The 24077-nt window shown below is 37.5% G+C and overlaps 1 protein-coding gene across 1 annotated transcript; it reads right to left on the bottom strand.

Moving 5' to 3' along the window:
• Positions 1 to 718: 718 nt before the first annotated feature.
• LOC141956682 (vasoactive intestinal polypeptide receptor 1-like) lies at positions 719 to 21449 on the bottom strand. The gene is made up of 13 exons (XM_074897487.1): positions 21396 to 21449; positions 20287 to 20386; positions 17159 to 17266; positions 16307 to 16416; positions 12545 to 12642; positions 11319 to 11451; positions 10738 to 10891; positions 8754 to 8814; positions 6787 to 6856; positions 5880 to 5971; positions 4759 to 4888; positions 3401 to 3442; positions 719 to 907 (listed from the first exon to the last, which is right to left on the bottom strand). The coding sequence occupies exons 1-13, from the start codon at positions 21447 to 21449 to the stop codon at positions 719 to 721; spliced, it is 1341 nt and encodes a 446-aa protein (XP_074753588.1).
• Between the last annotated feature and the right edge of the window lie 2628 nt (positions 21450 to 24077).

Raw genomic sequence — 24077 nt, 5'->3', positions numbered from 1 at the left:
CTCTGTGTTCTTCCTTCATGCACACATAATCTGCCTAATGTTCAGCTAATCCATGTTTTACCATGGAAAAGAAAGGGTTTGGGGTCCTCTGGCCTAATTTAATCTCTCTGTTCAACAGACATGAAAGAAAAAACCCAAGCAGATAATGTAACTCATTCTTTTTTGTGTCACTCTTGAGACACCTTGAGATTCCTTTCAATGGAGGTTGCCGCTCCATATGTAGGTGCTTAGCAAATTTCTGCATGTAACTCCCATTAAGTTGGCTCAAGCTGGTCTCATTAAGCTAGTCTCAAAACAACAAGTAAAACTTCACTAATCAGTATGTCAAACTTTTGCCACCACATAACTGTTACAAATGAAGATTAGGAATAGCATTCTTGTAATGGCAAATTTCTGGAAACACTAACAAAGTCATGACAAACATGCTGGGCCTGGGAGGAGTCAATGTAGGTCCTTCTTTTTGGGTGCTAACCTGTTCATTCACCTAGCTCAAGGTCTGTCATTTCACAACAGAACAAGTGGATTTTATATGCTTACGGAGAGAGAGAACCAGGGTTGTGACACCGAACTGTACCAGTGAGAAAAGCAGCTCACAAGGACAAAGGACAAGAAATTCACAGAAGGCTCTTGACACGATGGAAAGCTATAAACAATCCAAGCTGGCCACCTCTTAGGTAGTATGTTACAATGTCACAGCAACTTATCCTGCTAGAAAAGCTCAGACAGAAGTTACACTGTTCAGGTAGATAGATGTTTTCCTTTTTGGACTGATTTTTTCAAGCAGTGATAACTGAGTGACATAGTTGACTGGACTGTTTTCTCTGGACAAAATCCTTTGTTTGTGTATGAAGTTCAGGTATTCTTGATACTGCCATTTGCACATTTGTTTTTTCAGTTCACTTTGAACCTATAGAAAAGGAATTTAAAAACAAAGAATAAGAAAATTAAGACTTAGTGGACATTGAAGGTAAAATATGCCAAAATGTCTGACTGACTACTTAGTCCAGATGCTCAAAGGCACCCAAATCAGTCAGCATTAAGCCTTAATACATTTTTAGAAGAATGTAAACTATATCTCTATTTACTATTGAAAATATAGATACTTAATTTCCAGCATTCAGAGGATGACAGGGAAGTTTTTGACTGCAGTTTCATTGTTTATTGTTGTAGGTCTGCTTCAAAAATATTTCTACCTTTTTGTATAATTTCTGGTTTTTATCATAATGAATCTTTTGTGCCTCCTTGCTGTGACCTGCTATGCACAATAAAGGTCCTTCTCCAGGCTTTCAGTTTATCCAGATTGAAATCCCTCTTAAAGATCTCTTACTGACTCTGAAAGATACTGAATCAACTTGAACACATATTACATTTTTGAGAGGTCTTAGGGATTGACACTACTGTGACCAGGGTGAGGGGACAGGGGGAAAGTAGGTTCTGTTGCCCTACATAAAGCATCTCACACTCAAAGCTGTATCAGAGGGAGTGTGAGTAGGTGCGAGAAACACCCAGTCCTTGCCACTGTTCACGTGAACAGTCTTCTCCTGTGGACTAATTTTTTGCTGTGTTCTGCAACCTCTGTTCAAATTCATCATCATCTCTATCTGCTTCTTGTGCAAGGGGGGTGGCTCTCCTGAATGTCCACAAAGTGACTTACATATGTCGTCCTAAACTAAGAAGATATGACAAATGCTTCTAACCATATATCTGCTATCTTCTGTGGCTGTCATTAGTGCTGAAAATCTATGACAGTGTTATAGTTGTAGCCCCATTAGCACAAATGCACTCCAAATTAGATGCACAAATAAACTGTTAAGTGAAACTATTAATTAAGGGGATGCATGTATGGACCAATGTGATTTAAGTACTCTGAATTTAGGAATTCATCTAGTAATTCTGTTATCCTCTATTAGGTATGGTCTCTACAGTGACATACATAAAAGAGGATGGGACATGCAGAAGTTCATCTTGGACATCAGGGATTACTTAAAGTCACTGGCAATATTTATCATTGAGATGGCCCTTATTCTGTCTTTATTCTCTCTGTTAACCACACAGACATGACAGCCTATGTGTGCAACTTCAAGTATGGACACAACATACCCTCTGGAGCTTTCAAGATTCTAATAAATAAAAGAGGGGCTTCCTCCACCAACCCAATACTCCACTACTGTCCCAGCAAGCTTAAGGCCATTCAGAACTCCTGTGTACAACACCAGCCCTCAGTTTCATCCCACAGAGGTACTACCTTTCTTGGCAGCAGCACAGTGCCTCACATTGTTATCGATATTTAAAACTGAAGAAACATACACAGAAAGCAATAATTATTTTTATGATTGAAAGGAACCATAACAGATGCACTGCCAAGTTGTAATCAGCAGCCAATCTGCTTCAGAAGCCGTTATCCCTACGCAGCATGGATGCAAGCCAACACACACCACTTAATTTTGGGGCCAGAGATCACTCCCTGTCTATCCCTTTGTTAACACCTAGTAGATTCGTGTGTTGTGAGATACAATATGTGAGCTATTTAAAGGCTGTTGGCAAGGACTCTATGCAGACAGAAGGCAGGTGGGAAGCAGAGCATTATGTATTTACAGTTAGTCTTGAAGGCACTCTCTCAGAACAGCACTAGAATGTCCATTATAAATTGTTTTCCTAACAACCATACTTTAGGCATTATTCATCCTTGGATAGGATCAATTTCACCTATTAACCATCCCTATGAGAAGTGTCCAGTCTTAGCTAGTGGGGAGACCAAAGCTCTGTTAGTGGGTCATTCTTATCTAACCTACACACTTTTCTGAGGATGAGATGTGTTTTTATATTTTCCTATGACTTTTCATTCATTCTGCACTTCTGGAAAAAGTGCAAGCAAATTTAGTTAGATGTTGAAATTATAGGCTCTCTAAAATGTACTACAGGGAATTTATCCAAATTCTAACAACGTTATAAGAATGGAAAAGTAATTGAACAAAACTACTGACAATGCACATGCTACCCTGGGAAACGGAAAGAGAAAAGGAAAGGGAAAGAAGAAACTCACTAGGAGAAAATAAACCTAAAGAAAGTAAGGACTGTTACAAGCTTTCCATAGAGACATCATCATGATAGCTATCAGACATAAAGCAGAAAAAAAAAAAGTGCCTCAACAGGAAGGTCACCAGTCATTTGTAAAGGGTCATTTCTTCAAAGCTTATTCTGTGTCCTTCTGTCAGAACTGCATGAATACAAATAAATTCAACAAAGATATCAAGGGAAAAAAAAGAAGACATGCTTTCAGGAGCAAATCAAAGCACAGATCTGTTCTGGAAACAGGAAAAACAAACAAACAAACAAACAAAACCCAAGAGAGGCCCATGAGTTTTAAAGGTTTAGGTAATCTTATGTCCTAGCTACTCACCTCTGCATTTGAGAAGCAATATAGAAGAGCAACAACAAAACCCTAGGACAGGAAGGACAGGAGAAAAAGCTAACCATCAGGTTTTAAGACATAGAATCAGAGAAAGACATCAGGTTTCATTCAAAATTTGAGCAAGACAGCAAAAAAACCTTGTTTTCCATTGTTCCACTGGAATTTAGGTAATGTGTCACTATTTACTGGGTTTTCATAATAAGATTAGAGGACTGGTGACATTATATGTATATTATTGTTCTTGTATGAAGACATTAAGGACTAACTTACTATTTTCTGTATCCTACAAACAAGTTATCCCTCAGATAAGGCAGGAAGGACCTCTGTCTTGTTCTAGTCTATATTTACAGTAGTGAATAAACTTGGTGAGATCCTGCTCTTGTTTTGCATCTTTACTGCTAAACTATCTTCTTTCACACAGAAGAGTATGGCTGTGTTCAGCCAACAACCTATTGGGAAAGGTCTGGAATCCATATTCACCCAGAACTATAGTCAGGCATTGTTTGGAGGAGTGCTAGTCAGCTGGGAGCCAAGCCATTTCACAGACCGTGCTAACACAGGCAAACACTGGACAGTGCTAGACTACATTTGCATCAGTAAACTGAACAAGGCACAGCCCCAAATACTGGCCTTTGCTTGCCTGTGTTGTTAAACATCAGCATGGTCCATGACACAGCTTTGGCTTGGACCAGCAAGTATTTTCCCAGAGTCTGGCCATGCTTGAGAAGTAAGCATGGAAGATGGATCATTTTCAACACATATCAATGTGGACAAGCTGTTGTGGGGTACAGGGAAAAGGGGAATGAAAAAGACTTCAGATATTTATTGCAAACAGTAACATACCCAGGCCCTGACCCTCTCAAATCCAAGATATTTTTCTGAACAGTGGTATAGCAAAATAAAAGAAACAAAGAAGTATTAACATGACGCATTCACTGCTGCTAAAGAGTAAGGGTAGAACAGGTCGTTATATATTATTTTTTCATTCCTCTCATCATCATCTTTATTTTATGTGGAATTATTTCCAATGAGTTCACCTTAATCCACAGACTGATCTTCATGGTTCTCTGTCACTGTTACTCAATAAAGGTAGATACTGGGGGCAATGTTTGTGATTATTAATATGAAATCTGAGTCAGAACTCAAAAGTAGTGTGAGATTTCAAATAATAAGATAAGGAAACAAACAACAGAAAGAGCTTGCAAAGGAGTAAATGGAATATGTGTGTTGAATTTAGACACATTATTAACACCTGCTCTAGTAACCAACCTAAACTGTAAAAATCCCACAAATGTGGTGTTTCAAACCAAACCTCTTTGGACTGACAAACATTTTGTTCAGCTTACCTGAAAAGAACCCAAGCCCAGCTCAATATAAAGTCGAGCTTCCAGACCAGTGCTTTCTGGGAAAAATGCAAATACAATGTAGTGTACTCCAAAGAGGGGGATTAAGAGTAATGTGGATTTAGCAAGTCTCCTGGTAAACCAAGAATTAAAGAACAATGCACTGTTAGAAATGTGGAATTAGTGATAACAATTATATGTTGGAACAAATTTTAACACAAAGGACAGATTCATAATAGAGGCAACAACATCCAACAAAGTTGTAGAAAGATTACTTTCTGCCATTCCCACCATCAACACCTGGTGAACAAAGATGAACAAATCAGCATGCAAGTTTTCTGTATTGACATTTAAGGGTTCTTCTCCAGGCTATACATTCAAAAACAGGGGCACCAAACTAAGTGCTCTGATCCTTCTGAGGTTGATCTCAATGATATATAGATTTGCCATATAGAAGTGTCTCAGCTTCCAAAACTGTAATCATCACTGTCCATAGAACTTAATTCAGTTGCGTAAACAGGGGTGTGAGAACCACTGGTGGTGTCCTAGGGTCATCTGCTTGGCCTTCATCTCACTTCAGAAGGGCATGAGTTTATGCTATGGGTCCTGTGCCATAACTAACAGCCATACCTACATATCTTATGATGAGTTAAATAACTTTCTAGAATCCTCTGACTGCATTGATGAGATTCCAAATGATTGTGAAGAGGATCGAGAACAGGGAGGACTAGGTTCAGTTACCAGAACATCAGCATCATGTTAATCCTAAGAATGTAAAGGAAATTATCTCTGTCTTCTCTATGTGGCCGTTTGTGTAGAAGAGACTGGAAGAAAGATGAATGCATTACCTGAAAGTGTTTACATTTTCAGGCTGTGTCCTTTTGGAGTTGTAATACTTTATATTTTACTTTTCTCACTGTCCCCAACATATCCACCCTACCCTTCTGCCCCAGAAGAAAAAGAGAGATGTGATATCTGGGATGAAAAGGAAAGTTTACATCACTATTTCCTCTGGGGAATTCTCTTTCTGTCATTAAGGAGTAGAACATTTTGTGCTCCTGCCCATAAAACATTTCTTATAGCAGCTAGAATGCATCAATATCAAGACACCTAGAAATACTTACACAAAGTTACTTGAATGGCTCCCTCCTCCCTCTTGAGATTTCAATTTATGGACTAGAATTCTGATCACATTAATAAATATAACAAAGTTAATCTGAAAAGACAACACAAAATCTGTAAACTTACAAATCATGACATATCTTTGGTTGATATAAATTAACTAAAAATCCCCAGTCATAGGAACTGCACTGCTATAAAGAGTGCAGATCTGCTCTCAGATCAAATCAATAGCATTAGAAAAAGTATTAATTTTCCCCACCAATATATAGTTATACATACAGATATGCTGAAAGTTATGTTGAATTAATATAGACCTATGTATCTCAATATCGGTATATGTCTGATATTAACTCCTTGTACTTTTTGTCTAGTAGATCTTACATGGTTTAAATAGTCCTCCCTGTTCCCTTCATTACTTATGACAGGGATTATATCAGATACAAATGCAAGTGACATACTCTTTCCTCTCTAAATTTAGATGGAATAAATGTATGCATAAGTGAGATTTTTTGTCTTAAGTTTACATCCTAAGAAATAATTTTTAAAATATACTAGATAAAATGATCTATATGTATTTCTCATATTAAATCAGCTTCATATTATGAAAGAATCTTGTAGGAATGGATTGCCTTTCTTCAGAAATTACTTACAGACATGACTGTGGTATGTGGAATGCAGATGACAAGAAAATATAGGATTTACCCTTTTGCTTGTGGTTTGGGATGGTTTTGGGGGAAAAATCCCAACAAAACCAATAAAAATAACAGCAACAAAACACATGCTATATAATTTCCCGCTATTTGAAATTCAATACCATAGCATGGACTATTCCTTTTCTCCCAGTTTACTGAGACACTACATTATATTTCACATTTTAAAAGATACTAAAGACAAAATGAAAAAACATACTAATACAGTTAGCAGAATGGGGCCTTTGATGATCCATAACAGCACTCCATTTTCATCATCATCCCAACATCTGAAACAGCAAATAAAAGCAGTCATGTTATCTGTCCCATGTGAGCTTTCCACAGACATGAAAGTATTTCTGTCACAGGATAGGGGTTTAAATCACTATTTAAAGGCCCCTGCCGATACTGGTACCCTGATACCTCTCTCAAACTTTCTGTGTAGCCTAATCTAATGGAATTTTATTCAGTAAGAGGCAAGGGTTGAAGAACCAAAGGCAAGTCAAGAAATGCACATTTGTGTTTGCAAACTTCTGTTCTTAGCTTCTGTTGAAGAAGTGACCTGTTTACAAAGTACAGATCAGAGATTAAACTACTGTGCATCCATGAATGTAATGAATGTAGGGTCATGAGGAAATATGTAAGAAAATCCTAGAGCCCTAGTAAAGATAATCTGAAAGGAGAGAGCAGAATGGGCCTTTAGTCCCTGTTTTAAAGCTGTTCATGTATTTAATATTGGTAACAATCCACTTTAACTCCCTCCAGTCAAGTGTCATACATACTAGGTTTTACCATGCTTCCTCTTCCTGTATTTTCCCTTCCACATTTGTTATTTTGTGACACAGGATATTCAGCTGCATATAACAATAGAGGTTACAGATGGTGGCTTATCCCAGCATGTCTGAGTGTAAGGTGTATCATTGCAATATGAGCAATGTGAGTTCAGAGCAGCTGTGTCTGAAGAACATGGGTTTCCCATTTATCATGCTATTAGGTAAATCATTAGTGGTTCTGATACTTAGTTTGTTTATGTATCTAATATTAGAAAAGCAACCAAATGTATGGAGAATCTGCAGTGAGGTGCGTCTGGCTGTGTAGATGTCTTCACTGGATCTATTCAACTACATTTCCTTTGCAGTCAAAGGAGATCTATATATCTGGATGCAATTAAGCTCAACTTAAAGTGGACATCTAAAATACATCAGAGAAGTAAACTGAGCAGGTAGACACTTTGCTGGAAGAGCATCCTAATTTCAGACACTTTTCATCATCCTCTTTAAGCCTGTAAGGACTTGTCAGAGCTCTTGTTCCTGCTCTCCACCTTTCTCTGAACTCTTTCTGTAACTAGAGTATCTTGTGCCAGATTCTTCTGCTACAGATCCAACACATAAACTCTTCTTTGGAAGAGGAGCAGTGGGAAAGGAGAAAAATGAAATCTTCGTTGCACCTCTCCTGGCTACAAAAAGAAAGCACATGATGTGGAAAGGTAGACTACTTCTACTTATTACACTGGAGAACAACTTCTGCAGATGTTCTCCAGTAATCTGCAGAAAGGAAAATAGGATTTGCCAAATGTGATGGACCATAGAATTTACTGCTTCTATATCATTAACCCGAGTCCTGAGCAGGTAGGTGTAAAATAATAGCTTTTCCAACAGATCACACACGTGAATTGACCTGAAGGTCTTCAGGGCAGCTTTTGGTAAACAATCATCTGCTTTATACCTGGCTCTCATATTAAAATATTATAATTTAAATAAATAAATAAATGAATAAATAATCAAATAACCGAATTAAAATTAAAGAAACTACTTATCAGGACATACTGTGGTTTTTGGGGAGGTACTTATTTGAAGAGATTAAGGTTAGTAATTTATGGCTGATTTCATACAGAAACAATAATTTCCTTAAAATATAATTATTTCAAGGACTGGGTATTAGGAAACTAAATGAAATTTCAATAATTATTATTATTATATTTACAGGTTTTATTACTCTATATATGCACATCAAAATCGAAGACTTGAAACTTTTCTTACTTGTGTATGAAGTGTAAAGATTAGAGGCACAACTTTGGAAGGATTTTTTTTGTTTTTCTGGTTTTGATATCTATTTTTCCCCACTAGAAAGTCAAAATACAATACTTAATAGGATGTCCTTGGCTTCCTTATCCAAGCTCTGACTTACCCAGTATTTTGTCGATGGATTCTTGTGAGGACCCAAGCAAACATCACAGCAGTGGGACCTCCTGGACAAACCAATATAAAAGACAATATAATTGTTTTGAATACCCATGGAAACTTTATTCCAAGAAGGTTCACACTGAGACAGACTGGATGTATATTAAAGGTCAAACAATGGGTCAGACAATTTTAAATAACTCTCTGAACAAACTTAACTTGCAGTTCAAGGAAAGGAAAATAAAGGGAAAAAAAAAAAAAAAAAAGGCAGGAGAATGGAATCGAAACAAAGGAAAATAGAGGATGCTGTGAAACCATGTTTCCAGAATTAACAGGTGGGAATTACTTAAGGGTTTGGATATGAATTACAAGCACTTGCAAAGCTGGAGGAATCACTTATGTAGCTAGAGGTCTTTCCACATGTGAATTGTGGCCTGGACACAACTCCTTGTACACAAGCTGGAAAAGTTCACTTTTTTGTCCTGGAGAGACTCTACTAATCGCTCTAGACCCATCAGTTGAAGAGCATTCCATAAAAACTTAGTTAAATCCTGGAACAGGTGATTTCTAGCCTCACTTTATCACTGCTTATCCTTCTACATTTACGACTGAATAGTTTTGTTGGTTTGTTTGTTTGTTTGTTTCAAGCAGGCCTATAAGCTAGCAAATGCTTTTGCTCTCCTGTGGAATTGAATTTCCAAAGACTAAATGACTTTCAGAGCTGCCACAAAGGGACTTTAATCTGAAGCAAGTGATATTTTCACTGACTAATCTATAGCAACATAGGTCATATCTTTTTAAGTATCATTTTAGATCTGTAGTAAAGGCCCAGAAGTTGTCCTTTCTAATGTTAGACCTTTTTTGAGGCCTTTAAGTTGGGACCATATTCAGTTCAAGTTGTCTTTTTAATTAAGGAAAAGGAATATTTACATCCATATCAAATCCATATCTGAGCTGCCCCTCAGGTGTCTCTCACTTTCCATTGATTATAGAAGATGAAGATTTCTACATTATTAATTGAGGTGTTTCCTTTGTTATCTCTAGTTAGCTGTGATTAATCAAAGTCTAAGCATCTAGTTTCAGGAAATCATAATTGGAATAGCTCCAAATCAACATCAACCTTATAAAATACAGACTTTAAAAGTTTAATTACAAAAAAAAAAAAAAAAAAGAGAAACTGAAGAGGAAGTAAAAATTACTATTTACTTCAGGGGAATTTGGATTTCACTCCTGAACCAAAAATATCAATGTGGGTGTCTCTGTTTTATAATAGCCAAGATGAGGTAAAAGAATATATGAGAGTAACAACAAACAATTCTCTGAAATAAAAGAAATTGTATATATTATGTGCACATATTCCAACAGAGAAAATTTAAATTGTTTTATAAATACAAACTATTCCCTAAAGCCAGAAGGTCTCTGAAAAAAATAGAATTGTTTGATTCCTAGTCCTGAGTTCACATAATTTAAGATTAATCTCTAATTCTTCTTACTAAAACCAAAATGTCAACTTAAAGTTAGTCACTCAAACTACTTTAGTCAGAGGAGGAAGGCAACATGTTTCCAGGATGTTATCCAGCTACATTATTCATCTTCTTGAGGATTAATTACCATCATGGCATGCAAATCTCACTCTACCAACTTCAGGAGAAACCTGGAGAGATAAATTAGATTAGATGGCTAACTTTTAAATTACTGCAGTTGCATGAAATTAATTCCAATCATAAAGTGCTGCAGTCTTCAAGTAGAATTATCATAGTGCCTCTAGTAATCCATCCTATCCTGTCCTTCAATGTTTTGAATAAATATCTAACAAGAGAAGAAAGACAGAATAATGTATGATTTTGATGTAGTAGTACTGCATGAATGGGCAGGTTTCACCAGAAAGGTGATACCTTTGCTAGGCACCATTTATTTTAAAAACAAATATTTGATCTAGTTCTGAAAGTAATGGAAGTGTTAAATAACATAAAGAGGAAAAGAGTACTAACCCCAGCCGGTAAATATGAACAACCATACATACTGCCTGTCCGAAACAAAGGTCAGCAAAAGCAGTGTTTGCAAGTATATCCCTTCTATAAGAAGCCAGAAGAAATTAGCTAAAATACTGAACTGGAAGAATGCCACAGCAGCTTTACAGGCTACCTGGAAAAGCAGAGGAAGAAAAACATATTAGGTCTACTCTCCATTGTGTCTGGTTTCTCTACAAGTATAGGCGAAATTCAATATTACCACATAAGAATGAAGAAATTATTACAAGATTTCAGTCGAGTTTGGATTTCATCATTTAAATTGACTTTACTTCAGTTTTTTTAAATGGAAACATTGACCCTCTATTGTAGATTAAATTCTGCACTGATCAAAATTGTTACAATTTCATTAGGGTCAACAGGCCTGTACATTATATATCAAAGCTGAATGTAACCATAGCACTCGGTCGTCAGGTTTGTGTAGTACTCTTTTGTTTTAAGATTTCAGTTCTAGCAAACTAAAGAGAAATGGGATTTATAAATCTCCATGTTCTCTTCAGGTCAAGAATTAAATTAAAGGATAAAAGAGGAGAAGTTTATACCGTTGACATTAGGCAGTGGTCCATAGTTTCGTCTGCAAACAAAACAGCATCTTTGATGAAAACAGCAGTTCCTCTCAGGATAAAGGAGACAAACAGGTGCATATGGATGTAATTCCGTGTACAGTGGAATTTTCTGACATGGAAAGAGAAAATTAAAATTGTTCTGCAAGAAAAAAATTGTCACGGTCTTATCAAAACTCAGACAGGAATACAGAGTGACTTCAGACACCTTCAAAACCAAATAAATGATCTGTCACTATTTGAGAGGGAGCTAGACACAAAAGAACAGGGCAGTTATCTGTTTAAGCTAATAAAGGTACTAGTATAATTGTTCTTGAATCACCACACATTTAAAAGAGATGCTAGAAGAGAAGAGTAACTCTGGGACTCTTGGGCTGTACTGCAATAATGCCTTTTAATTATTCTAAATAGCATTTTTTGTTGAACAGACTTGCAGACAGGCTCTTCAGCCTCTTTCTGTCCAGAGAACAGATTGAGTGGGTGTCAATCACTTGTTGTGGGATGGCTGCCACAGAAGTAGCTGCCTTACCTTAGACTGCATTTCCTTAGATTACCCTGTTCACAGTTTGAGCTGAAGCAATATCCTTCAGTGTTTGGACATATGAGCCTCTTGGTCCCAGGTATCTCTAGAAGTGATATGATTTTTGAGACTGCAAATCCACCAGTTAGGAAGCTGTTTCTGTGCTCTGCACTCCTGTTTGCAGTGTAAGCTTAACACTTTTGTCCAAGTACATTGGAACCATCCTAAATCAGGATCCATTTCCTAATATCCAACATCACCTAATGTGATATTTTAATTTCTTTAAATCTCTTTCTATAGCTCTCATTTATGAGAGATTGGAGAGTTTAGAATTACTGATGGTTCAGGGACATGAGACACTCAGTTTCTGCAGATTTATGTCCTGCTATGCACTGGAGGAATAGTTATGTTAATAGCGATAACAGGTTGGAGCATTTCCATTGTATGGTGTCATTAAAGAGACTAAAACAGAGGGTCCAGCCAGCTTTTTTGTTTTAACATCTGCAGCAAAATGCTACAACATGAAAAGAGAAGAATCCATTGCCATCAAAGGTGTTATGTCTGAGAAGGATTTCAAAATAATAGTAAAAAAAATCCCACAAAACAAAAACACAGAGGGTTTGAGAGGAATTAGGATGAGGCAAATATCTTAAGACATCCTGAAAAAGAGATCATTTGTTTTTACCTGAAGGCAGCAAAGACAATTAGAGCTGTAATGAGTGAAGTCACTGATGCTGCATAGCCAGCAGTGTAGACACGCCAAAATGCAGAATAATATGATTTCTATGAGAAAAAGAGAACACAGACCAATGCTGGTGGTTATGCAGTATGCGTATATATGATACTATGATACATTTTTCCTTACCAGCCAGTCCCATCACTTATGTGGTGCTTTGCATGCTTGAGATGTGCTTCAGGGTTTCCCTCCATCACTAACACACCTTTTTTTCTTTTGATTCCTACTTAACCTTACACATGAGACAGGTTTCCCAGACCACAGGCTCATCTGCAATAGTGACCCCTTTGGGCATGTTTAACAATAAGATATTAATTTTGTTAAGGAACTACATTTTCCCCTATAGGTACAAAAAGACTTTAGGGCACTGAAACCTGCTGATGGGCAATTTGTGAAACCGTCACTTTAGACCTGGGCCAGATTCAATAAGTATTGGTTTTCATAAACAGCTACAGCTAAAATAGAAATAAAACTTGCATTTTGCAGGGTAGGAAACTGAAATGGTATGAAACAATCACATCGTATTGTGGAGGTTAAAAGTTAAAGTCAAGAAAATAACCTCACAGTCTAAAAGAGTTAATTCAGCTTCTGGATATTGTAACACTGTAAATTCTTTATAGTTCATTTGTCCTAAGAAAAATGAAGCATGCCTACATTGCTTTATTTATGCAAATTTTATTCTGATTCACTACAAGATCACCTAATTATTTAAAATCCCAAGAAACTAAATTCTCTCAATCCAGACAAATTTCCTCCTTGCAAATGCAGTGGACACTTTGTTCTCTAATTGATCCAAACTCTGTCCAGAAGACAACAATTCTAGGTTGAGACAACCAATTAGCAATTCTTAGTAAATCCATAAATAAATCATGCAACCCTAACAACCTTGGAATCATCCTGGTGTTTCAGGTGAAAATTAGAAAATAGATTCTTCAATTGAACAATTAAGTATTTTGATGCATTTTAGCTGTTTTTGTAGGGTAACTAACAAACAACACTATATGCAGAAGACATCATAAGTCCTCACTGCAGATACACAATACAAAACATGTGGTTCTCTTAGAATATAAGTGAGATTCTTCTTACTTCCTTCCTTATGGTTACAATGCAGTATATCTTACTGATCTTATCACCAGTCAACCTGTGGGTTTGAGTGGAATAACAAGCTAAACACAGTCACAGTACAAACATGAGCTCTACCCTGAAATCTTCCATAATGTTAAATATAAATATAACCCCTTGCTTGATTTCAGCCTAGGCCAGCTACAAACTATGCCTGGCTTAGCACATGCCAGGGACTGCTTGGAGAAAGCCACCCTAGAGAGCAAGCTATGTGGATGAGAGCCATGACATAGTGTTGCAGATGAAAGCATTAACACAGTAATGATTTAACAGGATTTTTAGATTTATTAATAAATAACAGCAATTGATCATTTACAAAATAATTCAGAAAATGTTATAAAAGTAGTGACTTATTTACAGATTCTAAGATGACAAGATTCACAATAACTTACTCTATGATATCTTAATTTATACATATGTACGTGTGCATACACAAACACACACACAGAACAGATTTTGATCCAGTAGAATGAACACAAAATATACAAACACACACAGAGACAAAAGTATTTGGATCCAGTAGAATGAAGTATGTACCCACACACCAGTAAGCAGAGAAAGAGTGGGTGAAAGAGAAGCTAGCTCAAAGTAAAATTTTTCCCTCTTGAGTTTAGAGTAAATACTCACAATGCCTTGGCATTCCTCAGTGGGTGATAATTGAGACTTGAGCAGGTTGACTTCGTCCTGGCCTTCCATCAGCTCTGGCAGCAGACGACACCTTAAGGGTTTTGGTACCTGAGAGGTGTCCCAGCCCAGGGGAGATGCTGGTCACAGGCCAGCTGCGATCCGGGGGAGCTCAGAGGGTCTCCCTTGTGGTTGCAGTTTATAGGGTCCAAGATAATTGACTTTTGTCAGACACCTTTTGCTCACGCCCAGCTCCAACAATGAAGTATTCTGGTGCCTTTCAGCAGTTGCACAAGAACTTGATGAATGTGCAACTCTGTTATTGTTCCCATTTGACCATCCCAGGCACAGGTGTGCCAGGCCATTAGGAGATGATGGGCTGTTATAACCCTTTCTGAGCATCCAGTAGGGGCAGGAGCCAGGCTCATTAAGGGGGCGCCTTAACGTTATCAGTCCTTAACTCCACAAATTGGTGTATGGCTCGGGGGAAGTGGGTGGAATCACATCTAGCACCAAGCAGCCCAACAAGGAGGAGCAGGGAGGGGTAAGAATTGCACCACCACGCATGACAGCTGGCCCCAGAGCTGGAGAACTGTACTCCAGAATACAAGACACCTTACAAGTCTTACATGCCTTCTGAACTGTTTGCATGGTATCCAGCATCTGTCCAGAAGTTTTTTAAGCATTTTTCTTTCTAGCTTCCCCACAGTGTGAAGAAGTACAAATATTCTTAGCTTACAGGTGGGGAACTGAACTCCAGATAGCTATTCTGCCTGTTACAGCTGTGTTTGAGTTTCTAAGATCATGGAGTCAAATGGCTGAAGCCAATTGTGTCTACACATCCTAAAGATTCAGATATCTGAGCCAGTACTTCTGTGCTTGAGCTTGAGAACCAAACGGTTTACTCCAGGTAATACCCAGTGATGACAACCCTCTGCACCTCTCTGCGTCTTGCTTTGGCCTGTGACAAACGACCTTTTTCCACTATTGAGTCATGTCTACACACTCACAGCAAGCTATATGAGTTAGTCTTTTCTTTCATAGATTGGAGGGAGTCCATTGCTTCTATCAAGGTACCACAATAGGATGAGGCAGTGATGTACCCCATCTTGCATTTGTCCAAGACAGACTGGCGATGAGGGGATGGAGACATCCCTATTATCCCTTGCTCAAACTGTCCTTTTTAGCAAAGGTCAGAACTCACAGGCAGAAGCAGTGAGCATGTCTCTTAATCAACAACCTTCAGCTATGAGGTAAAGTTCACCGCTGAGACACTACCACCACCAATGAAGTATGAAGCATTCCTATTCTGAGGCCAAGTACAATGATGAGAAACATGGAAATTTAAATTATATGAAGATATGGGTGAAAAATAAATGCTTCTGTAGCCTGAGTGCCAATGATGATCATCAGATAGGAAAAATAAAGGTTCACTTCCTACTGCATTGAACACCTAATATAAAGTGTGGAAATACTCAGTGGCATCCAAGAGTTCCCTCCTAAAGGTGTGCATTGACCACCATGCTATGAAGTTACAGAATCTTTTCATCTGACTCAGAGAACATCTGGATATCAGGTGGGATCCAAATGAATTGGATTCCTCCCAGACAGGTTGGTAGGGCTTCCTTAGGAGATGGGTGCATGATGAAGGTTCAAATCACCTCTGTCAGAAAACCCAAGTCTTTGTTAGGCAGGTCAAGAGAACTAATCATGACTCTACTCATTAACACTAGGAGGAAACAAATGGATGGAGAAGAAAAAAGTGCTACCTGCTACTCCCCTGCTTTATATTAAGCCTAATTTGTTAACAGGTTCTAAATATACCAAAAAGTTTTGAGCTTAGCACTGAAGATCGATTATTACTGGATTCTGACTGGGATCAGGTGTGTGCAAGCATCCAGCTACTCAGCACACTCAGAAGAGGGTGCTCTGGAGATGTTCACAAGCAGGAAATAAAAAACTCACCTGATCCTCAGGCCCTTTACTGGAACCTTCATCAAATCCACAGGCAATGGTGTATGGTGGGAATGGTTCTGACCAATATGCCTCCTGTGTACAGTTTCTCTGAAGAAAGCCTTTAATGGTAAAATATATCAAAGGATGAGTTATGGGAGAGGGTTCTTTAAGTTTTGACAAGAAACAACAAATTTTTATTCCTACTTTGATTCCTGGCACTTACAGGTCTAGTCATGTTCAGCAAGAGTAGCTGTAGAGTGGTAATATTCTATCTATCTTTTAAAAAGTTGAGACAGATATTCCCATTCATTTCAAGATACAGTGGAACTTCTACATTTCATACAGGAAATTTATTCTGCAAACTCAATCCTCACACAGAGGAAATCAAATTATGCAGTCTTTCCTGCATTTACAATATAATTTGTGCTTGTGGACAAAGCACTGAGCCATCTGATCTAGCTTTGAAGTTAGATACAATTTTTGAACTTGGTCCTGCTCTGACTGGAGGATTGAACCAGTGACCTCAAGAGGTGCTTTCTAACTTTAATTATTCTATGACTTTATGATTCAGTGATTCTTTGCCATATTTGTATTCCTTTATAAACTTAGCGACATAGTGAAATTACCCATAATTTTTTAGACCACCAAAGAGGTTAGAAAATTCAGTACAGCATAACACAAAACAAAAAAGTGTCAAATATTGACCATAAACCTAGACATGTATTTGGATGATTATTGTATGTCGACTGACATAAGATAGCACTGTGACTCAGGAAAATATGCAAGTTACTGAATCTGTAACTATTAGAATTATTTTTTTAAGAATATGTAGGGATAAAAAGAATAGGGAAAAGGTCTTGCCATGGATATTGGTGATTTCTTCAAAAATTCTTGGACAGGGAACTTTAACCACTTCCCCAAAAGTGGCTCTAGGCCAGCAGGTTAGACCATCCCAATCTGTGGAGCACCCTGAAAAAAAAAGTGCCTCTAAATGAAGAAACACACACAGAAAATCATACAGTTGATTTTCTATAATGAGGTTGTCTGTGGCTTTCCCATTAATTCACATGCAAGAAGAGCCACAATAGGACATGCAGATCTGAAAGAGAAGGGTTGTATTAGTTCCCTCTTCTTGAATAAATCGTGACTCAACATATGCACTCAGGATTCCAGCTGGACCTTCCCCTACCTTATTTCATGAGAGAATGTACCTGAAACTCAAGGAGATGCAATCTGAAAGTCTTCCTATTGTCAAAAAAAAATGGCACCAAAATAAAAATATTGAATAAGTATTAGCACTTGAGTTTTTTCATTACTCGTTTCAGAGTCTAACTGAAAAATATCAGATTTAAAAATTCAGCCTTAGTCTTTTGATTCCACGTTTAAAGTCTACCAGTATGGAAATAAGGGCTGAAGTTCTGGTCTTAGACAAACAATGGAATTTCAAAATGGACCTCAACAGAGATTAGATTCATTCCAAACATCTCCCAGCATCATATAAAATAATCATCATCAGGAATAGATCTGACTGATTTGCATTCATGAGGTTCCCTAAACCAGAGATTGCTAGTTGATGGCACAGGGCATGCTACTAGATGTGAGTCCAATAAAAATGATTTTCAGAAGTTATATTTAATTGCATCTTTGTCATGGATGCATCACAGTGAGACTCAGGCTGTGGTCATACAGCATCTGTTGGGAAGTAGGTGTGGGTGCAGGACAGAAAAATTATCAGCATGTAAAGGTGCCTGAACCAATGAAAAAACCACCATGCTGTAACCAAAACCAATCTCTAGGTAGTCATAAGATGGATATAAAGCAGTGCATGAATTTCATTTGGGGAGTCGTGTTTTATTTCACTGATTCTTTTCTGCTTTCTCTATGACTGATGACAAGGCAAATCTAAAACTGTCAAGAGCTGAAATGTGGAAGCAATAGTACTTGCCTGTAGCTGAGCAAAGTTAGTCTCTGGCTTCTGAAATGACAGTCCTGGGAATGTCCCACAGCATTATCCTCACATCACCCTCGGGAGGATTAAATTCCTGATACCCCCAATTTGTCAGATAGGAAATTAGGAGTCCTGATTCATTATCTCCAGTTTTAATTGTCTAAAATATGTTAGCTATTCTTAGCTACGTTCCTAATAGCTAAGAGACAGGGACTTCCAGCACATGATTCACCCCATATATTGGTGGCCCCTTTCTGAGGAAAGGGTGAATCACTCGCTGCAAACACCTAGGTCTCCCTGGTGGTTATAGCATAAAATGGGCTGCTAATTCTCAAATTAATCAAGTCAAGTAATAGTCCCACTTAGACACGCAGTGGCCCACACACTTAGATTTAGGGACTTAAAAGGTCCCTCTCTATTAGAGGGACTGTAATACCTTTGAGGAGCTGGGTCTAAAAATCTATCATATTTGGTAACGTGGCTTTAAAAACAAGAATCAGTTTACCTTATCTAGGAATGGAATCTGTATGTTTTAAGTCTTAGATCTGACTTAATTTCCAGTCATTTCTACAGTTTATATCAAAGAAACCGCTGAGTGCAGAGGCAGAAAGAACATTTTACACACCAAGGTTTTTGAGAGACTGGTGATTGTCCAAGTCACCCGAGACTCCATAAAGACAACTGCAGTAGGAAATGTATCAATTAATGTTGAGCTCATAGATGTTAAAGTGTTTTTCAGTAACTTGGGCTCTTTTTTTTTAGACAATGGAGAAAAATAAATATTTTTAGAGCTTGATTCAATCGACCTATTTTACACATCTCCTTCAAGATGAGAGGAATTACATCCTGGACTCTATTGATGACACTTATTAGGTGCTGTTCTGTACAAGAACAATGTGGAACTACTTTAGATTAGAAAGTCTGTAACATAGACTAATTCCAGCACAGATTCTCTGTGACTACTGAGAAGTAACTCTGTACAAATTGTGATCCTTCAGTTTGTTTCATTCAGTTCCTGAACATTGAAATGCAAGCTAGTGACTTTTACCAATCTTAGTCTAGATAAAATATTGGGGATTCATTGTTTTTTTGGGATCTAATGTTCATTTTAAAATATATTGAGAACAGATTTTTATTGAAGTCTTTCCATCTCCAGAGAATAAAAGATAGAAAGGAGAGCTTTGAGAAGATAAGAGTTGACAAGGTTGAAGATTTTTATACAGTTTAACAGTACTTTAAGGACATGTGTCCACAATGCCAAAACGTCAGCAAAGAGAACCCTCTACACAGTATTTTTAAAATATTTTACAGGGTCTCTGAAACATTCATTTTAATTTTCAGAATTTCTATTTGAGCATGTAATAGATTTCAAACATCACCATAATAAATCTTTTCAAACAAACAAAGAAACAAAGTACCTCCAAAAATGTAGAAATATAATATTTTGAAGAAGCTGGGTTTATTTTTTTCTTTCTCTTTTTTTGCAAAGAACATTTTCGCCAGATTGGAATGATTCCCAACACAATATAAGTTCAGCATGCTTTTCAGTGTCTTCTGTGGAAGCTTCTTTGTAGTTTTTGATATAACACACCAAATAGTTTAGGAATCTAACACATTCTAAGTAGGGTTTTCCTGACCTAACTAAGCGTCTAAAATTGTCATGGTCTGAACTAATCATCTAGTTTCATTCTGTAGTTAGTAATGAGAAATACTACTCCAGAGAATGATTCATCTCATTCTCAAGCAAGCATCTAAACCAGAGGCAATAAAACATGTTCTAGGGTCACCCACCTTCCTCCAGTTACTTTAAGGAAATCTGAGAAGACAAGTCCTGACTTAGACATCGAGCTTTTAAAGATGTTTAAAAAGAGATGAGGTAATGTCCCAGCCTATAGAAGCAGCCCTTCAAACTGTTAAGAAACCACATAAAATAGGAATCAAATCTTGACTCAGGAGAACGAATGGTATCTGGACATTGTGTCCCTGAGGTGATATACAAGGGATATTCATATAAAAGCTTGACAATCGTCAAGACCATTACCTTTAAGATCGGATGAAACAGAGTCATTCTTTTCTAAGCAGAGAGCCTCCTCTTTGACCACCTGGTGGAATATCTTACATTCTGGATGGATTCCCACAACCTTGGTAAGAGAAAGAGAAAACAAACCAAGAAGTTCTGTGATTATCAAAATGAGAAGAGCCAAGTTTCTTTCCAGTTTGTACCTAGTGGCTGATATTTTGAAGTCTAAGAATGTGAAAATTCCAGCTGAAGATTTTTCTGCAAATAGAGCATGTAAACAGCAAAAGGCAGCTGGAATCTCATACATTTATTAATTCGTATGTGTTGCATTTAAGGTGATGGATTAATTTGGGAAGAGATGAATCCCCTTGTATTCTAGCCAGTCCTCAGAGATTAGAGGGGCTAGGGGCAGCTGGACTTATCTCTTAATAGGTATGCCAGTTATGGCCATAACTATAGGCCTGACCCAGATGCACGAACAGCCTGTATGCTGTAGGTCTGGTTGCATTCAGAAGAAGCAGTCAGATTCATGAATAGTACAGTTTGGTTTTATGCAACATCTACAGATTCTTAAATTTGCCTGCAATAAATGCACAAACTGCAGGTTGGCTACATAGCACTATACACAAAAGAAAAAAATGATTGCAATCATACACACTTAGTTCCTGGGTAATCACCCAGCATGATTAATCTTACCAAAAGTCATCCCTTTGCTCGGGGGCGGGGGGGCAAGGAGTACAAACCCGTCAATTTGTCCCTCTGATTTGGTGTTGGATTATCATCCCTCCAAGTTAGATACAAACTCAGGGTAGTATTTCTTTTAGTATGTATGTGTGAGTGGGTGGGACTGTAGTCAAGACATTATCTTTTGAGTAACGACACAGTACATTCCTTGGTGCAGTGGGTATAGCCGTGTTTTGGGGGGAAAAAGAGGGAGGGTGAGAAACAAGACTGTCTGGCTACTGCAAAAATCCTTGAGATAAGTGAAAGAATGGGACCGCACAGCCTACATCTCACTTTGCATTCCTCCTCGGCACCATAACAAACCCAAATCACTGGACCTCCATCCTGTCCTGTGTTTGCTGTGGGCACCCTATGTCAAGGAAATGTGTGTTTTACTGATTTCTCACTGTTTTGCTTTTCTCACACTTCCAGCACTTAACAATATGCATCTGGATATGCATACTCATATGCATTCCTCAGCATATCATAATAGTCAAGCTCATGTAACACCTCTTCTCCAACATAGGCATTTATACCACCTCTCCTTTACACTTCTGTTTTTTACAAAACTTAAATGGATTTCACAGTCTTTTGACCTCCATCTCTTTGTCAACTGGCCAAAATTGGATGAATACATCAGCTATGGGAATTTTCATACTGAGCCCCTATTGGCAAACTATTCCTATTTTAATTCTTGAGACCTCTCAAGAATCAAGTTGTCTTTACTGTGTGACAATAAAGTCTTAATCACTCTTCAGAAGGGTGTGCCTACTATGCTTTGATGTTGATACTAATAGAATGAGCTCCTGGTCTTCTTTGAAACCTTGAGATTATAGTGCCATATAAATCACACTACTGAGATAGCATAATGTAAGATATTTCCTTCTGAACGCAGTGGGCATAATTATAAAAAGAGAAGTATTAAATAAGAGCAGAAGTTTTATGTCCATTGGAACTTAAGTAAGAAAAACTGAAGTCCAAGAATTTAGAGAAAATAGAAAAAATAGTAGTCTTGGCTATAGTGATTACAAAATTTTATTGACATATTCTCTGAGGATGCTATATACTCCTTAGACAGAGTCACTGTTTCCATTTCACCAGATGAAGAAATGAGAACAAATTAATGACTTGTTTAGGGAGCCTAAAAATTATATTTACCTCACAGATTAAGATGCCTACATTTAAACAGCTAAATGGATTTCTAGACATCAGTTGTTGAATAGGTGCTAGATTAATATTCTTAAGTACAGATACTTAGTGTCATTTCTGTGCGTCATGTATTTAGCTTAGCCTCCATCTCCCACTCCAGAAAGTTTCATGTCCCCTGTAATTTTGTATCATATCTGTTGTGATTGTGTTCTGTGATATCTGTTGTGATTGCCTTTGGAAAGGCGATGAGAATCTGGGAAAGAATCTACAAGGTCAGTGTCTATGTGTGATCTTGTTATCTGATCTTCTTTTGCAGTCCATGGAAATTTAAAGGATGCCTCACTCACCCAGGAATGTTAGTGCCATCTGGGATGCTATAGAGTATCTCAGCCCTCTTGGGTATATTCTGCATTAATTTTGTCAGCCCAGTGTAGAAGTCTCAGATGCATTATGTGATGTCTCAAATATTTCTACACACCCATGTTTAGTTAGCTGAATTAAACCCAGAGTCAATAGAGTCAATAGAGTCAACAGAGTCTAGAAAGCAACTGAATTGTATTTGGATGACTGAATATTGCACCAAAGCCTCTTTTGGTATATTGGGATCTTCAAGATATAGGGCGTCTTACATGAAATAGAGCAGAGAGTTTGCAAGCTATGCTATTCAAAACAAAGCTAGGGGCTCAGGGCGTGGTGATTTTAATTGAAATGATGGACTGAAGGCTTTCTGAGACATTTCTGAGAAAGACTCTAGGCCATTCTAAACCTCTAATGACTTTGAAAACACAGTACAGAAGAAAACATCACTGCTATATTATCTTTTCAGTCTCAGAAGGTTGATTTATTGGTCATCAGAATGTTTCAGTGAGTAGTGCAATCAGGACTTCTTTTAGCCGCTACAGAAACTTTATTGGAAGTCATGGAGACTATTACATCTTAGCAATAATATCTGCCTAGGGAAAAAATAGAACACAACTTTGTCTTTAAAAACCTTTAAAAATTCTACTTACAATTGCATTTTAAAGTATCATAGACAGACTGCTTTTAATTATGAGGCCCTAGAGATGGTTCATACATCCTAATATTAGAACAGAAAGAGCATTAAGGACACAGAAAAGAAAATTAATACACGTTTTTTTTCATGCATTATATTCCTCCAGCGGATAATTCGAAATACATTTTATAAATCAGCATGTATGACTCTTAAAATAGTACTTCTTGCTGTTCAACTATAATAACACAATTGTGAAATGAAATTTTTCAGGTATTAATAGGATCTTTCTTCATCACTTTGAAGTTTAACATACATTTCTTTTTTCATTCAGCCTACATAAGAAATGAATTATTTAAGTAGTAGTAACAAAATGATTGTTACATAAATCTCTCCCTATTTCAGTTTATAAAGATGGACAGGAAAGAGGTAATTTCTCTACTTCCTGAAATTTCTGGACTTTGTTACTGTTAAGAAAATTTGTATTTGGCATATTCTTAGACCTGATGTTTATAAACCATGACAACTTGACATGAGGCTATACAACTTGCCATTTATTCTGAGTCCTCTGGTAAAAGGCTTGAATGCAATGGCCAGTTATAAATCAAAATGAAACCAAAACCATGAAGGGAGATTTGAAATGCGTTTGAGAAACAAGCACTTGGTAGAGATGGGTTAATTTAACTCCCACCTCATGCCAGAAGTGCTGAGAATGGTAGAAACAGTCACATAAATAGTTATGAAAAGTTTCAGAGGAAGGGTTCTCTTTCTCCAAAAGTCAGTTTAAGCAACACATGTAGCTGATGCAGGTGGAACATAAATGAGGGACTAAGCCGCTGAGCTCTCCCAAATGTTACATCAGACATTGAATATGTGTGCCAGACTGCTTGCTGCTCGAAGTAGGCTGTATCTTTTTTTTTTTTCCTCTCCTTTAGTAAATCTACACCTG

Source organism: Athene noctua, chromosome 2 (assembly GCF_965140245.1).
Source record: "Athene noctua chromosome 2, bAthNoc1.hap1.1, whole genome shotgun sequence".
NCBI lineage: Eukaryota > Metazoa > Chordata > Aves > Strigiformes > Strigidae > Athene > Athene noctua.
This window is presented reverse-complemented; position numbering and strand designations above follow the sequence as displayed.